Here is a 16,162-nt window from a genome sequence, read left to right on the forward strand (position 1 = left end):
AAGCTGGGGTGAGTGGCTGGCACAGCAGGAGGCTGTGCTGCCGTTCAGTGAGGCTGGGACAGGTGAGAGCTGTGTGGAGAGGAAACCTCCTGATGTTCAGCCAGGGCAAGAGCAGAGTCCTGCCCATGGGGAGGAGTAACCTGCACCAGTACAGGTGAGGGGTTGATCTGCTGGAAAGCAGCTGTGTGGAGCGGGACCTGGGAGTCCTGCTGGACAGCAGCTTGCCCATGAGCCAGTAATGGACCCACGTGGCCAAGAAGGCCAGCGGTCTCTTGGGGTGCATGAAGAAGAGTGTGGCCAGCAGGTCGGGGGGGTTCTCCTGCCCCTCTACTCTGCCCTAGCGAGGCCACATCTGGAGTGTTGTGTCCAGTGCTGGGCTCCCCAGTTGAGGAGGGACAGGGAGCTATTGGAGGGAGTCCAGCAGAGGGGAACGGAGCATCTCTGTGACAAGGGAAGGCTGAGAGCCCTGGGGCTGCTTACTCTGGAGAAGAGAAGCCTGAGAGCAGATCTTCTCAAGGCTTGGCAATATATAAAGGGCAAGGAGCAAGAGGCTGGGGTCAGACTCTTTTCAGTGGTGCCCAGTGACAGGACAAGGGGCAACAGGCACAGACTAGAACCAGGGAGTTTCCATCTGAATGTAGGAAAGAAACCTGTGTGCTCTGAGGGTGCCAGCCCTGGAGCAGGCTGCCCAGAGAGGCTGCAGGGTCTCCTCTGGAGACACTTGGCTCCTGCGTGGACAGGATCCAGTGTGGTGTGCTCAGGGTGAGCGTGTCCTAGCAGGGGGGTTGTATGAGATGATCTCCAGAGGTCCCTTCCAGTCCTAATGGTTCTGTGATTCTGTAAAGGTGGCTGTGCCTTAATACTCTTAATAGTATGTTTTTATACTTATAAGTTTCCTAAAGCTTGCTAGAGTGGGTAACTTGTGGCAACTCTCTTAACTTAAGAACAGGGATGCTTCTGCCACGAATCATCATTAGAGGCTGTAACAAAACCTAGCCAACTAGTTACAGAAACCATATTTCTGCCAAATTAATTGCTGGCATTTTTGGGTTACTGCTTTAGATGTGCTGCCCGGTTTGACCAGCTGAGATGCTGAACACCTCACTGGAGCTGCTGTGTGCTTTATTAAATCCAGGCTTTAGGTCTTGCTGTTGAGCTCTGAGGCACGACGATGAGCAGCTTAAAACACAGTCTTGTGATTTGGTAGAGGAGGCAGAGCTGACTGGACATCGTTGTGGCACTTTTTTTCTGAGAATGAGGTGGATGTGTTTTGGGTTTTGATGTGTTTGTTTTTATTTTTTCCCTTAAGGTTTTGAGAGCCACTTTGCTTCTCTGCTCAACAGTTCTGCTTATATCAGGGTGTAAATGCCTCTTTTCTAATGTTGTAAGTAAAAGTATGAAAAACCCACAAGATGTGTACCTTTGGGTTGTGACAGCGAATCGTTTGTGTTTTGAGACTTGCTCAGATAGTTCTGAAGCTCTCAGAGCTTGTGCCAGCTCAGATCTGTTGATGTCAGAGCTGCCACTGGTGCCAGTAATGGCAATCTTCTGTTTAAGGATATCCAAGTACTGTTATGGATTTCAAGAAGGTGTATACTAGGTAGACATCCTCCAAAACGTGTGAGATCTTTCTACTGTAAATGCTTGAACACCAACTAATTTGTCTTTTAAAAACAAAGTGGAATTCATTCCATGTTAACTGTAGCTTAAACTCTCTTTAAACACATACTTGGACGTTGTGTAGTAAAACTGAAATATGGAGAAATGATCTTATGGATGTTTAGTGTCTGGAACAAATTGTCACAGTGAATGCTCTGCTGAAAGAATAGTGTGGGTGAAGCTGCCCCATGGATTTTTTTGAAGTTTTAAGGGCATTAAGGGCACCTGGACCTTTTTGAAACATAATTTTGTAATAAAGACAAAATAGCTAGAGCCGTGTGGAAGTTGGGAGGAGAAAAGAATTGCAGTAGGATTTGTTGTTAAACTTGAGTGTTTTATTTAAGGGCTTGTTGCTCCCACGTAAAGTGTTTTCCTTCTGGTAAGATTGCATGATGTTGATGCTTGGAGATGTTTCACCAGGTGAGAATGGCAGTGATTATTTAGGTGTTTCCTTATCCAAATTTACAGCAGCATTGTCATTTGTATCTACAAATATTGGTAACTGTCCTCGAGGGGCCTGTACAGTGCTCCATTTTGCTTAAAATCTCTTAAGATCTTTTTTGTCTGCCTTTTCTTACCTCTTGTTACATCAGGTCTTCTTTTTAAAGATGGTCAGGAGAGTTTTAAAGTGTTTGGTGGTTTTTTTTCCTTACAAAGGACATAGTAACCATCTTGGAAATTCAAGGTCATGGTTGAACCTGTGTGTTGTGCTGGCAAGCTGTGAGCAAACTTCAGTTTGTTTACAGAAATGCTTGGGCTGTGTATTTCCTTGCTTGCTGTTCTGCAAGGTTTTGGTAGTTTATTCTAAACACCTTGAATATTCAGGGACCCTGTCATGACTGGTCTTTGATACAGGATTTCTTCTGGAGGTTGTTCTATGGAACACCAGATTAGATTTAAGAAAATGGTCAACTTTTTTCACTGTCTGTCAGTTTGTAGATTAGTTTTGCATCCTTTGAGATGCTGAAGCTTTTGTGTATACCATCAAGAAGATGCTTAGAAGTGTCACAGTAAGTATGTTTTCTAAAGGGAGTATTTGTATTGCATGAAGAAAAAGAAATTCCCTGGGGGAGGGGAACAATTAGAATGGGTCCTCAAACTGACAGGTAATAACTGTTGATTTGTATAACTTTTCAAGCTCTGCTTAGGTGTGCTTACTCTATGCTAATTATAGTTTCTCATTTTGCTAAAGTGTATATGCAAACAATGCTGAAAAAAATTCTTAAATACTTTTTTTTAAACACAAAACTACTTGAAGCCGTCCTATTGTGGTTTAAAATAAACCAGTTAAGTAACATTGGAGGACACATAGACACCAGCAACATCTACACAGCAATTTTGATAACTTCTGAAATTAACTGCAGCCAAGACAAGGAAAGCAGATGTTATAAATACTTAATGAAATTCAGTTATGGCATGGAGGAGTTTAAGTGTATAAGGAACAAATGGAATTTTATTCAGCCCTGACTAGTAGTGGACTTATGGTGAAGCTTTCAGGCAAAGCAGGCAAGCCTGTGGTGTTGCAGCTGGATAATGCTGGGTGGCAGATCCAGTGTCCTGACTGTCATGTCTGCATTTGTGAGTGATACCTAACGAGAGGGAGCGGGATTTGCCAAACAACCTAAACTATGGCTTTTCCACTCCTCATCTATAGTCTGTTCACTAAGGAGCTTTTAGTTGTTAAATTCAGGAAAACTGAAGGATCACTGTTTTATTTTCATATATCTATCTGTGTGTGTAAATAAAAAAACCTTTTTTTTCTGTCGAGGAGGGTAAAAAAAAAAAGCAGACGTGTGTGACCTGTCCAGACTAATGTTATAACAAAAATTAAGGGGGTGACTGATGTGGTACTTGATTTCCACCTTTTACCTTTTGGTCTAAATGGATATAGTGCTATTTAAGACATCATTTGGAGAGCAGGAAGCTTCACTGGTAACTGTAAAACACCAGCCTTTTACACCACTGTCGTAGCAATAGGAGGAAAGCACTTTTCAAAATCAGGGCAGTGCAGTTAGCATGAAGAAAGTAATTGACTTGAGCCTGCACTGATTGCTGGATTGATTTCTGTTTTATTGGAGGAGCTCCAGAATTTAGGAACTCCTGAAGTGTTGAGAGTCTTCTGTTGTGGTGTTTTTAAGTGATGTGAAATAAAAATTTAAATTCCCTAAATGGGTTATTTGCCCATGATGTGCAAGCTTAGGTATCCATGTAGCAGTTTAGACTGCATGAAATGAAGGGATTGCTACATGTCCTTTTCAGAGCAGGGATGTGTTGGGTAAGTATGTGATAAGCATCATCTCTAAGTGTTACTATCAGAAGTGAAAAGTTCCATGCAGCACTGTGAATGGTAAGTTGATCCTGCATCTGCTCCTCTCTGGGTGCATGGTCAGAATTTGTAGCCAACAGTCAGAGAAGGGTTATGAGGCTAACTTGCAGTAACTGGAAAATGCTGTTACTGGAGATGTTGGGGCAATTTGAAATGCTTTGGTCCATAATTCAAATGGTAAGAATCACATCCTGTGATAACTCTAAGTTAGAGGCAATGGTGCTATAAACTGAGCAAGAGCTAACTAGACAAAGCTTGTGCTGGGTTTAGTACCCAAATGGAATGTTGCTGTTGTACTGGAAGAACTGTGGGAGTTCAAAGGCTTTTGCATTGTGCCAGATTTTTTTTTCCACTTCCTTTTTTTTTAGTTTTTGTTTTGATGAAGGTAGTAGATGTGGATGAGGTGAAGCAGTCATGTGGCTTACGTTAATTAGCACATAAATCTGGTATTTGGGAAAAATTGACTGCAAAGCACATGAAGAGCACTGTTAAAGTGAGAGAGGTTTTGAAGAAGCTCTTGCCATGCTGCAGAACACTTCTCTGAGCTTGAAAACAGCTGTGGGACACGTCACCTGGAGTGCAGAAGTGGGATGCACCCATCAGGAATCCTCTGTAGAGCTTCTCAGGAAACTGAAATGATATTGTTTTCCTAGTTACGACTTTCCAAAATTAATCCCCTACAGTAGTAAGGAAGAATTGGAGGACAAGTCCTTTAGGAAAAAAAACCTACAAAAAGTGTGCTTAATGGTCAGTGATTCCAACAAAGGCCCAGAAGTGATGCACTTGCATCCTGCTTAGAGAAGTTCTTTTGTATTGTTTCACTGATAATGCCAGCTTCCAGAATTTTTCCCTAGTACTCTTGTCGTGGAACTAAAAAATGCTAAAAGACATCTGATATTTGTTGTTTGGTATTTCAGCAGCTTTGTTCAGCCTTATTAACATAATGTTGAAAAGGTTATAGCACATGTTTTTCTGACTTTCCCGAGATGCTTGCGTGGTGTTTGCCAAGCCTGGTATTGATCTCGTGGTTCATAATGTATGAAATTTACAGGCTCAGAGTAAGTTCACTTAGATGTGAATTAGTTCCACAGAATTATCTAGTCCTTCTTATCCTTTGGGTCAGATATGAACATATTCAAATTACATCCTTAGTTCTGTTTCTCATGCTAGCTCCTGGAGTGTATTACCTGAACGGAGCTGTGGCAGCAGTCGTGTGGAATAGCTGGTGATCTAAAGCTTGTAGAGAGTGAGCTGAAGAGACTGGAAAGGCAGGAGGAAACAAGCTTTCAGGACTGTAAATCCGTGGTAAATAGCTGGAAAAGTTGACTTTGTATTTGGATTAGGGTCTTTTCTTTTTCTGAAGTCTTCTCTTCTGATGTGTCACCTTCAGTTTCTGCTTGAACTGAGGGCATCCAAAACAGACAACATAGTGTTGAGTTTTTACATTTGACTGACTTAAGCTGTTACAGTTTGTGTAAAGTTCTTTTGACAGCTTCACTGTCTTAGTAGCAAGTTGGAGTTCCTGTCTTATGTATTTCCATGGTGGCATCAGGCTTTGTCTTTAAAAACTGCACCTGGCTTTTGGAACTAAATGTTATACATGTAATGACAGTGAAGATACCTATCGGGAGGGATTTCTGAGGTTTGTGGAGAGACAGTGGGGAAAGCCTGCTGGCTCTGCTGTTAAATTTTCACTCCATGTGGTAAATCTCTTCCTTTTTTCCCCCAGCAGTGAATAAATCCTGATAGCTGGCATTCACACTGAACTGAGAGAGGGTAACAAAGTGAAAGAAATACTGTAGAAGCCAAATTTCAGGAATATCTGTATAGCCTAAAGAAAGGTCTAAAGGTTCTAGCTTTCCTTTGCAGAAAATAACTTGTGTTCCACATTTTTCAGGTCGGTCATCACGTTTTCCTTCTGGGCTTGTTCATATCAGTGCTTACATGGGCATTCTGAATGGTTTTAGTTTGGGAATTATCTGCTAAGCTTTTGGTACCAGATATGACTGTGGCAAGACCTTGCCTAGGTGGAAGAGATTAGAATCATAGAATGTTTTGGGTTGAAGGGACCTTTAAAGGTCATCTAGTCCAACCCCCCTGCAATGACCAGGGACATCCTTAACCAGATCAGGTTGTCCAGAGCCCCATCAAGCCTGACCTTGAATGTTTCCAGGGATGGGGCTTCCACCTCTGGGCAGCCTGGTCCAGTGTTTTACCACCCTCATAGTAAAGAACTTCTTCCTAATTAAAATTCAAATCTAATTAAAATTTAAATCTAATTAAAATCTAATTTAAATGTGCCCTGCTCTAGTGTAAAACCCCTGCCACTACACAGCCTTGTAAACAATCCTCCTCCAGGTGGAGGGCACTTGGAGATTGACTCCTCCTAGGTTTTTTTACTACAAAAAAATATTGAAAGTTAATGTAATTTGATCTTAATGGGTGTTTGGAATGTCTTGTTTGTATTAATGATTAAGAGATTTTGAGAATTCAGAGGAAAGCTGCAATGATTAAATAGCTTGGGGGGTGGTAGCTTCCTGTGGAGACCTCAGCTGAAGAGATTAACCTCTTTAACAAAGCTTCAGCAAGATTATTGTCATCACTCTATGTAAGGTACAAAAACATGAGGGCTCCACATTTTTCTGAGACAAATATCCAAACATTCTGTTGGTGGAAGCTGAAAAAAGTACAGGCTAGAATTAAGATTACAGTATATATTAAATGTGGAAAATGCATCAGGCAGTTTAAGGATTTTTGTAGACTTTTTTTTCCATCTTGTTTTGGCCTGCTTTAGTGTAGGTTACCCAGCTTCATAAGTCTGTAAGGTTCTAGGTTTTAATTGTCAAAATTATAACCAGGTAAGAACCATTTACCTCTTTGGTGGTGGAAATTTGCAACCTCCTAAATACACCTGGAAAATCTGATTTTTCTTATAAACCTGCTGCTAACAGCAGGAGGTTTAGAAGACTGAGCAGGACACGCAATAATGTTGGCTGCAGTGAAGGCTGTGGTGATGGCTACAGTGTTCTGCTCAGGTGGTTTATGTTACCAGGGGCTGTCTTTCCCAGGAACTTTCATGTATTAAAGGTAAGTTTGGATTTCTGAAAAAGCTTTGCTTAAACATCCCATTCTTTTTTAGGTTTTTGTTGGAAAGATACCCCGAGATTTATATGAAGATGAGTTGGTGCCACTCTTTGAGAAGGCTGGTCCAATCTGGGATCTGCGCCTCATGATGGATCCTCTTTCTGGTCAAAACAGAGGTTATGCGTTCATTACCTTCTGTAGTAAAGATGCAGCACAGGAAGCAGTCAAACTGGTAGGTAACCTGTTTTCAGATTGGACAAGACAATGTAAACAGCAAACATGTTGGGAATCCCTCTAGATAATGAAGTCTTCAAAGTGTTTCATTAAAGCATCCATTGATAGACTCAAAATTTTACTTTCTTAAAAATTGCTTCCTGATTTGGTTATATGTACAAATAATGTTCTGCTTTCAGGACCACAATCTGCTACAGCCTACTGCATCTGCTAGAGTACTTGGTTGATTGCAGTAAGAGCTTACTTGATTACAGCTGGAAAAGTATATTCTTTAAGTTTCACTGTGTTTTATCAACCTTCCTACTCTAAAGAGCAAATCAGAAATGTTGTGTCTTGCTGCTGCTGGGGAGGAGGTCTCTAACTTGCTGCTCTTGGTTCCCAGTGGCATTTAATTCTTTTCAGTGGCAGTCATGTAGTCAGCTCCCTACATGAAACCTGACTTGGCCAGCCTCTAGATGGTTTGGTGAAGGACACAGAGCAATCCCTAGTGGATTAAAATGAGAGACAGCATCTCACTGGGGGCCTGGTTGGTTTGGCTTTGCCCCTGCCTGAGAAGAGAAAGTACAGTTAGGCAGATCAAAGTGTATCTCACCAGGTTTTGGATATGGCTGTGAAATTCTGCTTGTCCTTTGAACCAAAACAAACAGTGTCTCATTTGCCTTAGCAGAATTCAGTTGATCCTGTGTGAAGGGAGAACCTAAACATCTACTTGAGCTGCACAGCAAGGAAGAAACCCAGAGAGATTTCAGAGTGCTTCTGTTGCATTGTAAATGCTTCAGAGAGTTGCTGTCTCTAAATGTTCTGGTGTTTGTTCCCTGAAATATTTTCATGGTTTTAGAAATGGTTGCAGTTATGTTAGGCTCTTCCAGGGCTGAAAATGGCATGTCCTGCTTAGGCTGGATTTCCTTTCTAGAGCCTACTTGGATATTTCCTGAAGGAGATACACAAAATATGTTTTTGAATTGATTACTCTTTGGTCTCAGTGTTTGAAGCTGGTGGATGTGAGTTCCTGTCACTTAGGAAGGAAAAATGGTTTTGAGATTTTTCTCTTTTTTTGACTAAATTGAAAGTGCTCAGAATTGTCATGTTAATTTTGTGTTTGAAGGAGATGAAAGAGAAGGTGCTGGGGTGACAGGAGATGTAGCAAGTGATGTGTCACTGATGGAAGACTGGCCTCCATACCCTGGGTATTGCAGCAAAGTGAATAATTATGCACCGGAGTGCATAAGTGAATTTGTGTGAATACATTCCTTAAGTCCTCACCTGTGTTCCTTTCCCACTGCCTCCTCCACCCTATCATTATCCAGTAATGGGACCAGGCTTATCTTTAGGTGAAGTGTTTTCCAGAGACTACTAGGGGAGATGGAAGTGGGGCAGACACAGGCTGAGTTTTTGAGCTAATTAACCCTCAGTAGCCAAGTGATGCTTTTTCAGAAAAGAAAGTTGAGATTTTGAAAGCTTGGTTTTTCTACACCAGATTGGTCTTCTGGTTGTCTTTGCAGATACTAGTGGGAATGGGATAGGTTGTAGGTAAAATGGCTTTGTGATGTGAAATATAATTGGAAAAGCAGATGCAGATTATGTTCATGGCACTGACATGTAGTTTGATTGTGTTATGAATCACTGTTGTATATGGAATGAAATTCTGAAATGTTTGTCTTCCTTGAAGTGATCTTGTTAGCCTGTGGCACCTTAATATTTTAATTCTTCTTGAGTATGAAGGTTACTGTCAGTACTGCTCTGCCATTTGTATGGCTGTGTCTTAGCTAGGTTAAAAATGGCTGAAAACTTGATTTGAAAGAATTGGATGAGAAGAAGCTGAGTGGTGATCAGACATCTATCCTCTAGGCCAAAGAGGAAGTCTACCTTGAGTTCTTTTTAAAGACTGAGATCTTGTACCCTTGAAGACCTGTCAGGAGTGTTGGTGTGCAGAGTAATCAGTCTGGGGGGATGAGCATGAAGCAGTAGGCTAATTTTTTTTTTTAATGGGAAGATTTAAAACTTAGCAGTAAAATTTACAGAGTCTTAGCAGGACAAAGAGGACAAGGTGCAAAGCACCCATGCTGTGGGGATGAGAGGTGGTGGTAACAAGGTCACACACTGATTTAGACTTTTCAGTGTCTCACAGCAAATGTGCTGAGTGTTCAAAAGCTGTCAGAAGTGAAGTGGAAGAACCCGTGGCAAACGGGAGCAGCGACTGGCGTTCAGTCCCAGCACAGGAAGCAGTCACCCCTTGCCTAGGAAGGTCTCTGAGTGCTGAGGTGCAGAGCTGGGGAGCTCGCTCACCCCACGCAGCCGGGCTGTGGCGGGGTGCTCTGCACAGCAGTTCCTCTGCAGCTCCCCTGGGGCAGAGCTCGGGAGCTGCTGTGGGACAGCCGAGCTCGGCGGTGCTCTTCCAGTGAGTGCTGACCCAAACACTCCAGTCCTAGGGATTCTTCTTGCCATGTGAATTCAATATGCTATGTATAAAGATAGTAGACCATGAAGAAAGTAGCTGATTTTATGGTTTTGGGGATCTTTTTATCCATATTGTTGTGGATAAAGCAGATGCATGGTTTTGTTTACCTAGTGTGACAACTACGAAATCCGTCCTGGGAAGCACCTTGGTGTATGCATCTCTGTGGCAAACAACAGGTTATTTGTTGGGTCAATTCCAAAGAATAAGACCAAGGAAAACATATTGGAAGAGTTTGGTAAAGTCACAGGTAAGACCTTCTTGAGTTATTCACACTGTCCCCAAAATACCATTCTCTCTGTTTTGTATGTCTAGTTATTTGACAGATGTGTTCAGCTGTCAGTTAAACTATTTCCAAGTTGGATTCCAAGTTTGTTTTGGTGGTTTGTGTGGTGGGGTTTTTTTTGTGAGGTGTTTATGTGTGGTGTGTTGTGGGTGGGTGTGGGTTTTTTTGGTAGCAGTTTTCTATACCAGATATATTTTTATGGTGGAGTGTAAAGGGACAAGTGGCCAGCCCAGCCCTAAAACTTGACAGTCTTTTACTGATAAATTACGTTGTAGGCTCATAATTTGAGATGGCACAGAAGAACTCAGGAAAAAAAGTGAAGGTCCTACTTCTGTTACCCATTGTAGCTTCCTGTTGCAGGTTCTGTGTCTGTAGCTGGATCTAGAGTGGATTCTGTTTCCACAACTGAAGAGTTTTTGGGGAGCCTTAAACAAATGCGTTGTTGAGGAGTAGTGGGGAGGAGGGAGTAGTGAATCACTTTAAATGTTATTGTAGAAATAGTTGACCAGATTAATTTCTGTCCCAGTTCTTCAGTGTTGTCCCCAGCATATGCAGCAAGTAGAAGAAAAGGAGTCGACTCATTGCTGGAAGGGTGCTGTGCTTGAAATAAGAGGTGGAGGTTCTGATTGTCTGCTCTTGTTCCCATAGGAGATTTTAACCTGCTGCTGCTTTTTTAGGACTGTTATTTATAAGTACCTCAGAGAAGTGGTGAAAACAGAAGGATTTCACCTCTAGTTATCTCTCCTCTTTTTGGAGAGATGTGGAAGAAATCCTTTCCAGCTTCCCCTGGAGGCAGGGGAGATGCCATGTATTAATGCTGACTGCTTTTCAAAAATGTGAAGATGGTAAAAAACCAAACCAAAACAAAACCAGAGAACTCACTGTGTGAACTGTTCAGGTTAATGTTTTACAGGGCCTAATTGTGAGGTAAGCTGCTTCTGGAGAAATTGACCTGCTAGGTGACCTGTCTCTGGCTAAATTGGATGGATATCTGTTATTTGTTTTGCTTTTGTGCTCCCTTCTCTTTCCAGGTGTTAAACTGAAAGACTCTGTATTACAAAAAAAACCCCAAAACAAACGAGTAAAGGGATTGTAGGCTCTGGATTTTTAATTTTCTTTCCTTTTGAAGCTTCATACTAAAGACCTATTTTTCAGAGGGTTTGGTGGATGTAATCTTGTATCATCAACCTGATGATAAAAAGAAGAATCGAGGATTCTGCTTCTTGGAGTATGAGGATCACAAGTCAGCAGCACAAGCTCGCCGCCGGCTCATGAGTGGGAAAGTGAAAGTCTGGGGAAACGTTGTGACTGTGGAATGGGCTGATCCAGTAGAGGAGCCTGACCCAGAAGTCATGGCAAAGGTGAGTAAAAACTTAACTGGACGATCAGGTGCTTTGGGATGAATTTCTTTATGCCACAGTGACAGAGATTTGTTCCAACTGAGCAGTGCTAGTTCTGAGGCACAAAAAGCAGTTGGAGGACATTTTTGTAGTGAGCCATGAAAAGTGGCACCATGTAAGTGCTGCAAATTGGTTTCCATTGTCAGGCCTTAGGGACGTGCTGTTGTAACCTACTGTTCATGTTTCAACTTGTAATGTTCAGGACTCCCCTGCAGGATTGGCACATCAGTGTTCATTGGCTGCTTCTGCTGATAGTGAGTACTGAGGGGGTTTTCTGTAAAACTGTTTTCTGGAGTGAGATGGAGGTGAAGTTCAGCATAGGGATAAAGAGCACATCATTCCCTGTGTTTTGGGATAACTTGTTGCTGCTCTTGAGATCTATTACTCAAATTTTACTGGGATTTGTAGCATCCCAGAAGCAGAAAAATCAAAGTTGGATGTTCTGGTCACAGAAGTGAACTGTGGAAGTTCAGAGAGAAATTGTAGAAAGTTCATACATGTACCAACAAGGCTATTTAAAAAAAAAATATTAATTTTTGAAACAGATACTGAATTAATAAAATTACCCAAAATTTCTTAATGAAGAGAAGGGAATAACATCTTACTAGTTCGTTAGTTTCCTTTGAGGTTTGACTGTAGAGATTATAGCTTTCATTCTCTTTTTTTTTTTTTTTTTCCATTAGGTGAAAGTTTTATTTGTAACCAACTTGGCCACTACTGTGACAGAAGAAATTCTTGAGAAATCCTTTTCTGAATTTGGAAAGCTGGAAAGAGTAAAGAAGTTGAAGGATTATGCTTTTGTTCATTTTGAGGACAGAGGTGCAGCAGTGAAGGTAGGTTGATTATTCTCTCTGAGCTAAACTGATGTGAGCAGTGTATTTTGTACAAATGGTTTTAAGACATTTCTTTGCAGTAAATATCAAGATAAGACATTTCTAGATCCTGTTTAATAAGGTTCCCATTGTGAGGATTTTAACACTAATAATTTTATTCCTATGATTTCAGTAGCTAGGAGGATGTGAAACTTGCAAAGGACAAATAGCAAGTGAACAAGTAGACTGCAAAAGAGGTGTAGAGCAATGCAGGAGAGTCTAGAGAAGAACAAAAAGCAAAAATACCCTCAACCTAGACAGTTTTTCTGAGGAAGCACTGACAGAAGGTATCAGTTGTCTCTCAAAGACCCCTGTTTAAAGGCTATGTGTAGTTTCGGAGTGACAAAAGTATTGAATATAGATTGCAAGGTAATTAGAAAAATGCCTTTGTGAAGGAGAGAAGAGTGGCATCAGCAACTCCTTTGATGTATTACTGCTTTTTAACTCTACATGCTCCCTAGAAGGTTTCTTCTAAGTGAGTTCTTAAACATTATAGGTCATTACTGTAAGCTTCAGAGATATCTTCCTCTATATCTAAAAGTGGTTTAGAAGGTCATTAATTCATGCTGTTTGTACTTCAGTGGTTTGAATTCTCATACTCCATCTGTTTTTCAAACCCATCGTCTATGGGGGGAGAGGAGGAAGTGTTTTACACCTGGGAGTCTTGAGCAAGTATATTTTATGTAGTGTATGTGGCTACATAGACAGTTCAAAGGCTCTTTACTCAGTCTTGTAAATCATTTTATAACAGTTTAGTTGCTTACAATTTTCCTACCCACCAAAACAGGGTTTAGAATACTCTTGAGTTTGGCTTCAGGATGAATGTCACTCGTGTTTAGTAAAGGTGAAGGCAGTTCAGATAGGCTTGCACCATGTTCAAGAGATTGTTGACCAGCAGATCAAGGCAGCAACACCTCCTGACATGTTTTATGGTAGAATGTCTTTAAACACTCTCCAGTTCCTTCCCAGTAGACCTTACCTCTAAATGCTCTGTTAGATTTGAGCAACTGAAAACCTGTGGGAGATGAGCAGAGATAGCTCACATGTAGTGCCACCAGGGATCTAATTCTTGTCTTCTCAGAAACAAGCTGGAACTCTACACATCTGCCCCGTGTGACTGATACATGGCCACTAAACTGGCTTATCAATTTTGTGAGATATTGTGGTGTACGAGTGTGTTGTTTGGTTTCTAATTGAAGCATTATGGTATTAATGCATGGAATGTATGGAAATGGCTCATTGGTTCCAGTGTCTACTTATTTTCATGCCTTCTTTGAAATAATCATCACGAGCTGTAACGTTCTTGAGGCACGTACGTGTACAGACGTGTAGAGTCTTTGTCAGTACAGGCAGTAATGCCCAGAAATGCCAAATGCAAAGCAGATAACTCCAGGCAGCTGGGGGGTAGGGGAGCCGTGTAGTTCTAAGCATACTTTTTGTAGGTATATTAAGGTCTCTTTGTGTGCATTCAACAATTACATACTGCACATTAGTTTTTTTGAGGATTCTTGCCTCACTTGATGAGATCATCAGCTTTTAATAATCCCCCCCACCCCCCTAAGTATGTGTCCTCAGAAATACTTGGTTTCCTCAGAGGTACTCATGTAGCACATTCAACCAGCTAGGAAGCCCAAATATAAACATACTGTATGCATGTGCTCAGCCTGGCTGCCAGAGGGAGTGTGTCTGTGATTGACTCCTGTCAGTCTAGTTCTGAAGCTTTTCTAGAGGATATAGGAACAGAAGAAGCAACGGTGTTATGTCTGTGGGTTTTTGTAAAAATACTGCTCACTGTTTCAATCCCATTCCTTAATCTTATGGTATAAAGGCTCTTTTTGTAACGTGACTTCACTGCAGCTGGGTGAAGGAGGTGGGGCTGGGAAGGGTGCTGGGGGTGCTCTGGGTCAGCAGCACAGCTGGGAGCAGCCTGACCAGCTGGGTCCTGCCAGGCAGTTTGAGTTTGCTTTTGAACGGCAACAGATTTTCAGATGTTTCTCTTCTGATTTTTGTACAGGCTATGAATGAAATGAATGGGAAAGAGATAGAAGGGGAAGAAATTGAAATAGTGTTAGCAAAGCCACCGGATAAGAAAAGGAAAGAACGTCAGGCTGCCAGACAGGCCTCCAGAAGCACTGCGTGAGTGTTCATCCTTGCACTACTGTAACGCTGCAGAGTGAAGTCCTGCTGTGAAGTGTGAGCTGGTTTAGAAGAGCCCGGATGACTTTTTCTTTTCTGTGTTACATATTGTTAATCAGCAGGGGAAATTTATACGTTACTTTGGGAAACTTTTGAAGATAAATAATTGCATGTTTCTTTTTCTTAATAGGTATGAAGACTATTATTACTACCCTCCACCTCGCATGCCACCTCCTATTAGAGGCAGAGGCCGTGGAGGGAGAGGTGGATATGGCTATCCCCCAGATTACTATGGCTATGAAGATTATTACGATGATTATTATGGTTATGACTATCATGACTACCGTGGTGGCTATGAAGATCCCTACTACGGCTATGATGATGGCTATGCTATAAGAGGAAGAGGAGGAGGAGGAAGGGGTGGGAGAGGTGCCCCTCCACCACCTAGGGGGCGGGGAGCACCACCACCAAGAGGTAGAGCTGGCTACTCGCAGAGGGGGGCACCCATGGGACCGCCGAGAGGAGCCAGGGGTGGGAGAGGGGGTCCTGCACAGCAGCAGAGAGGACGTGGTGCTCGTGGAGCCAGGGGCAACCGTGGGGGCAACGTAGGAGGCAAGAGAAAGGCAGATGGGTACAACCAGCCTGATTCCAAGCGCCGTCAGACCAACAACCAGCAGAACTGGGGCTCCCAACCCATCGCTCAGCAGCCGCTCCAGCAAGGTGGTGACTATGCCGGTAACTATGGTTACAATAATGACAACCAGGAATTTTATCAGGATACTTATGGGCAACAGTGGAAGTAGACAAGTGAGGAGGGATTGAGAGTATTGGAAACATAGAATTGGCTATAGCTCTACATCCTTCAAAACAGAATTGGCTTAATGTTTCATCCTTCAGTAGCGATTGGCTGCCATTTGTATTGGGCTGAAGAATCACTATTGTGTATATACTCGAGTCTCTTAGTTTTCTTTTTTCATAAACGCACTTGGACATTACTGGGCTTGCAGAATTCCTGAACTCCATATGGGGTTTCAATGCTTTTATCATTTTAGGCTTCATTTTAGCAGTTTAAAAGCAGGAAAAAAATGTTCAATCATGATTTTGCAGAACCTCTGGTTTTGGACAGTTTATTTTTTTTTTTTTTTTTGGATTTGGGATAGACTACATAGGAGTATGCTGTACATAAAAGTAAAAGCTAGTGCTTTGTCTTAGTAGTTTTAAGAAATTACAACAAATTAAGTTTTCTTGTATTGAAAATAACATGATTGTATGTTTTGCATTCCTAGAAGTAGGTTAACTGTGTTTTTAAATTGTTATAACTTCACACCTTTTTGAAAATCTGCCCTACAAAATTTGTTTGGCTTAAAACGTCAAAGCCGTGGCAATTTGTTCCTTGATGTGATTGTATTTCCAATTTCTTGTTCATGTAAGATTTCAATAAAACTCAAAAATCTATTCAAAACATTACCTATTTCAAATTCAATTGTGTCCTAAAACATTATTTCATTGGTAATTCTTGCGAAAAACATTGTTTTCAAAGTATAACTGCCTATGTGAGTGATCAAATTTCTGCAAAATTTCTTGTGCTTTCCAACGTGTAGCACTGTGGACATCAGACTGAAAACGATGAGAAATTGCAGATAGCCCAAAGGGCACTCTTTGTTTAATTGCTGTTCAGTAACTTACCAGCATCTAATTTTGGAACTTTTT

The 16,162-nt window shown here is 41.6% G+C and overlaps 1 protein-coding gene across 4 annotated transcripts in view; it reads left to right on the forward strand.

Annotated features, from left to right (window-relative positions):
* The window catches only part of HNRNPR (heterogeneous nuclear ribonucleoprotein R), a 20,282-nt gene extending 4,366 nt beyond the window's left edge, over positions 1–15,916 (forward strand). For 2 of the 4 annotated variants that reach the window (XM_008946843.1, XM_008946845.1), the window contains 6 exons: positions 7,125–7,301; positions 9,873–10,008; positions 11,200–11,405; positions 12,128–12,277; positions 14,331–14,452; positions 14,643–15,916. In XM_008946843.1, the coding sequence (XP_008945091.1) occupies positions 7,125–7,301; positions 9,873–10,008; positions 11,200–11,405; positions 12,128–12,277; positions 14,331–14,452; positions 14,643–15,255 (1,404 nt within the window). In that variant the 3' untranslated portion in view covers positions 15,256–15,916. Of the gene's footprint in view, positions 1–7,124; positions 7,302–9,872; positions 10,024–11,199; positions 11,406–12,127; positions 12,278–14,330; positions 14,453–14,642 lie in introns of all 4 variants that reach the window. The other 2 variants (XM_008946842.1, XM_008946844.1) reach the window with 2 other exon arrangements.
* The last annotated feature ends 246 nt before the right edge of the window (positions 15,917–16,162 follow it).

The sequence above is a fragment of the Merops nubicus genome, unplaced genomic scaffold (genome assembly GCF_000691845.1).
Source record: "Merops nubicus isolate BGI_N331 unplaced genomic scaffold, ASM69184v1 scaffold7489, whole genome shotgun sequence".
NCBI lineage: Eukaryota > Metazoa > Chordata > Aves > Coraciiformes > Meropidae > Merops > Merops nubicus.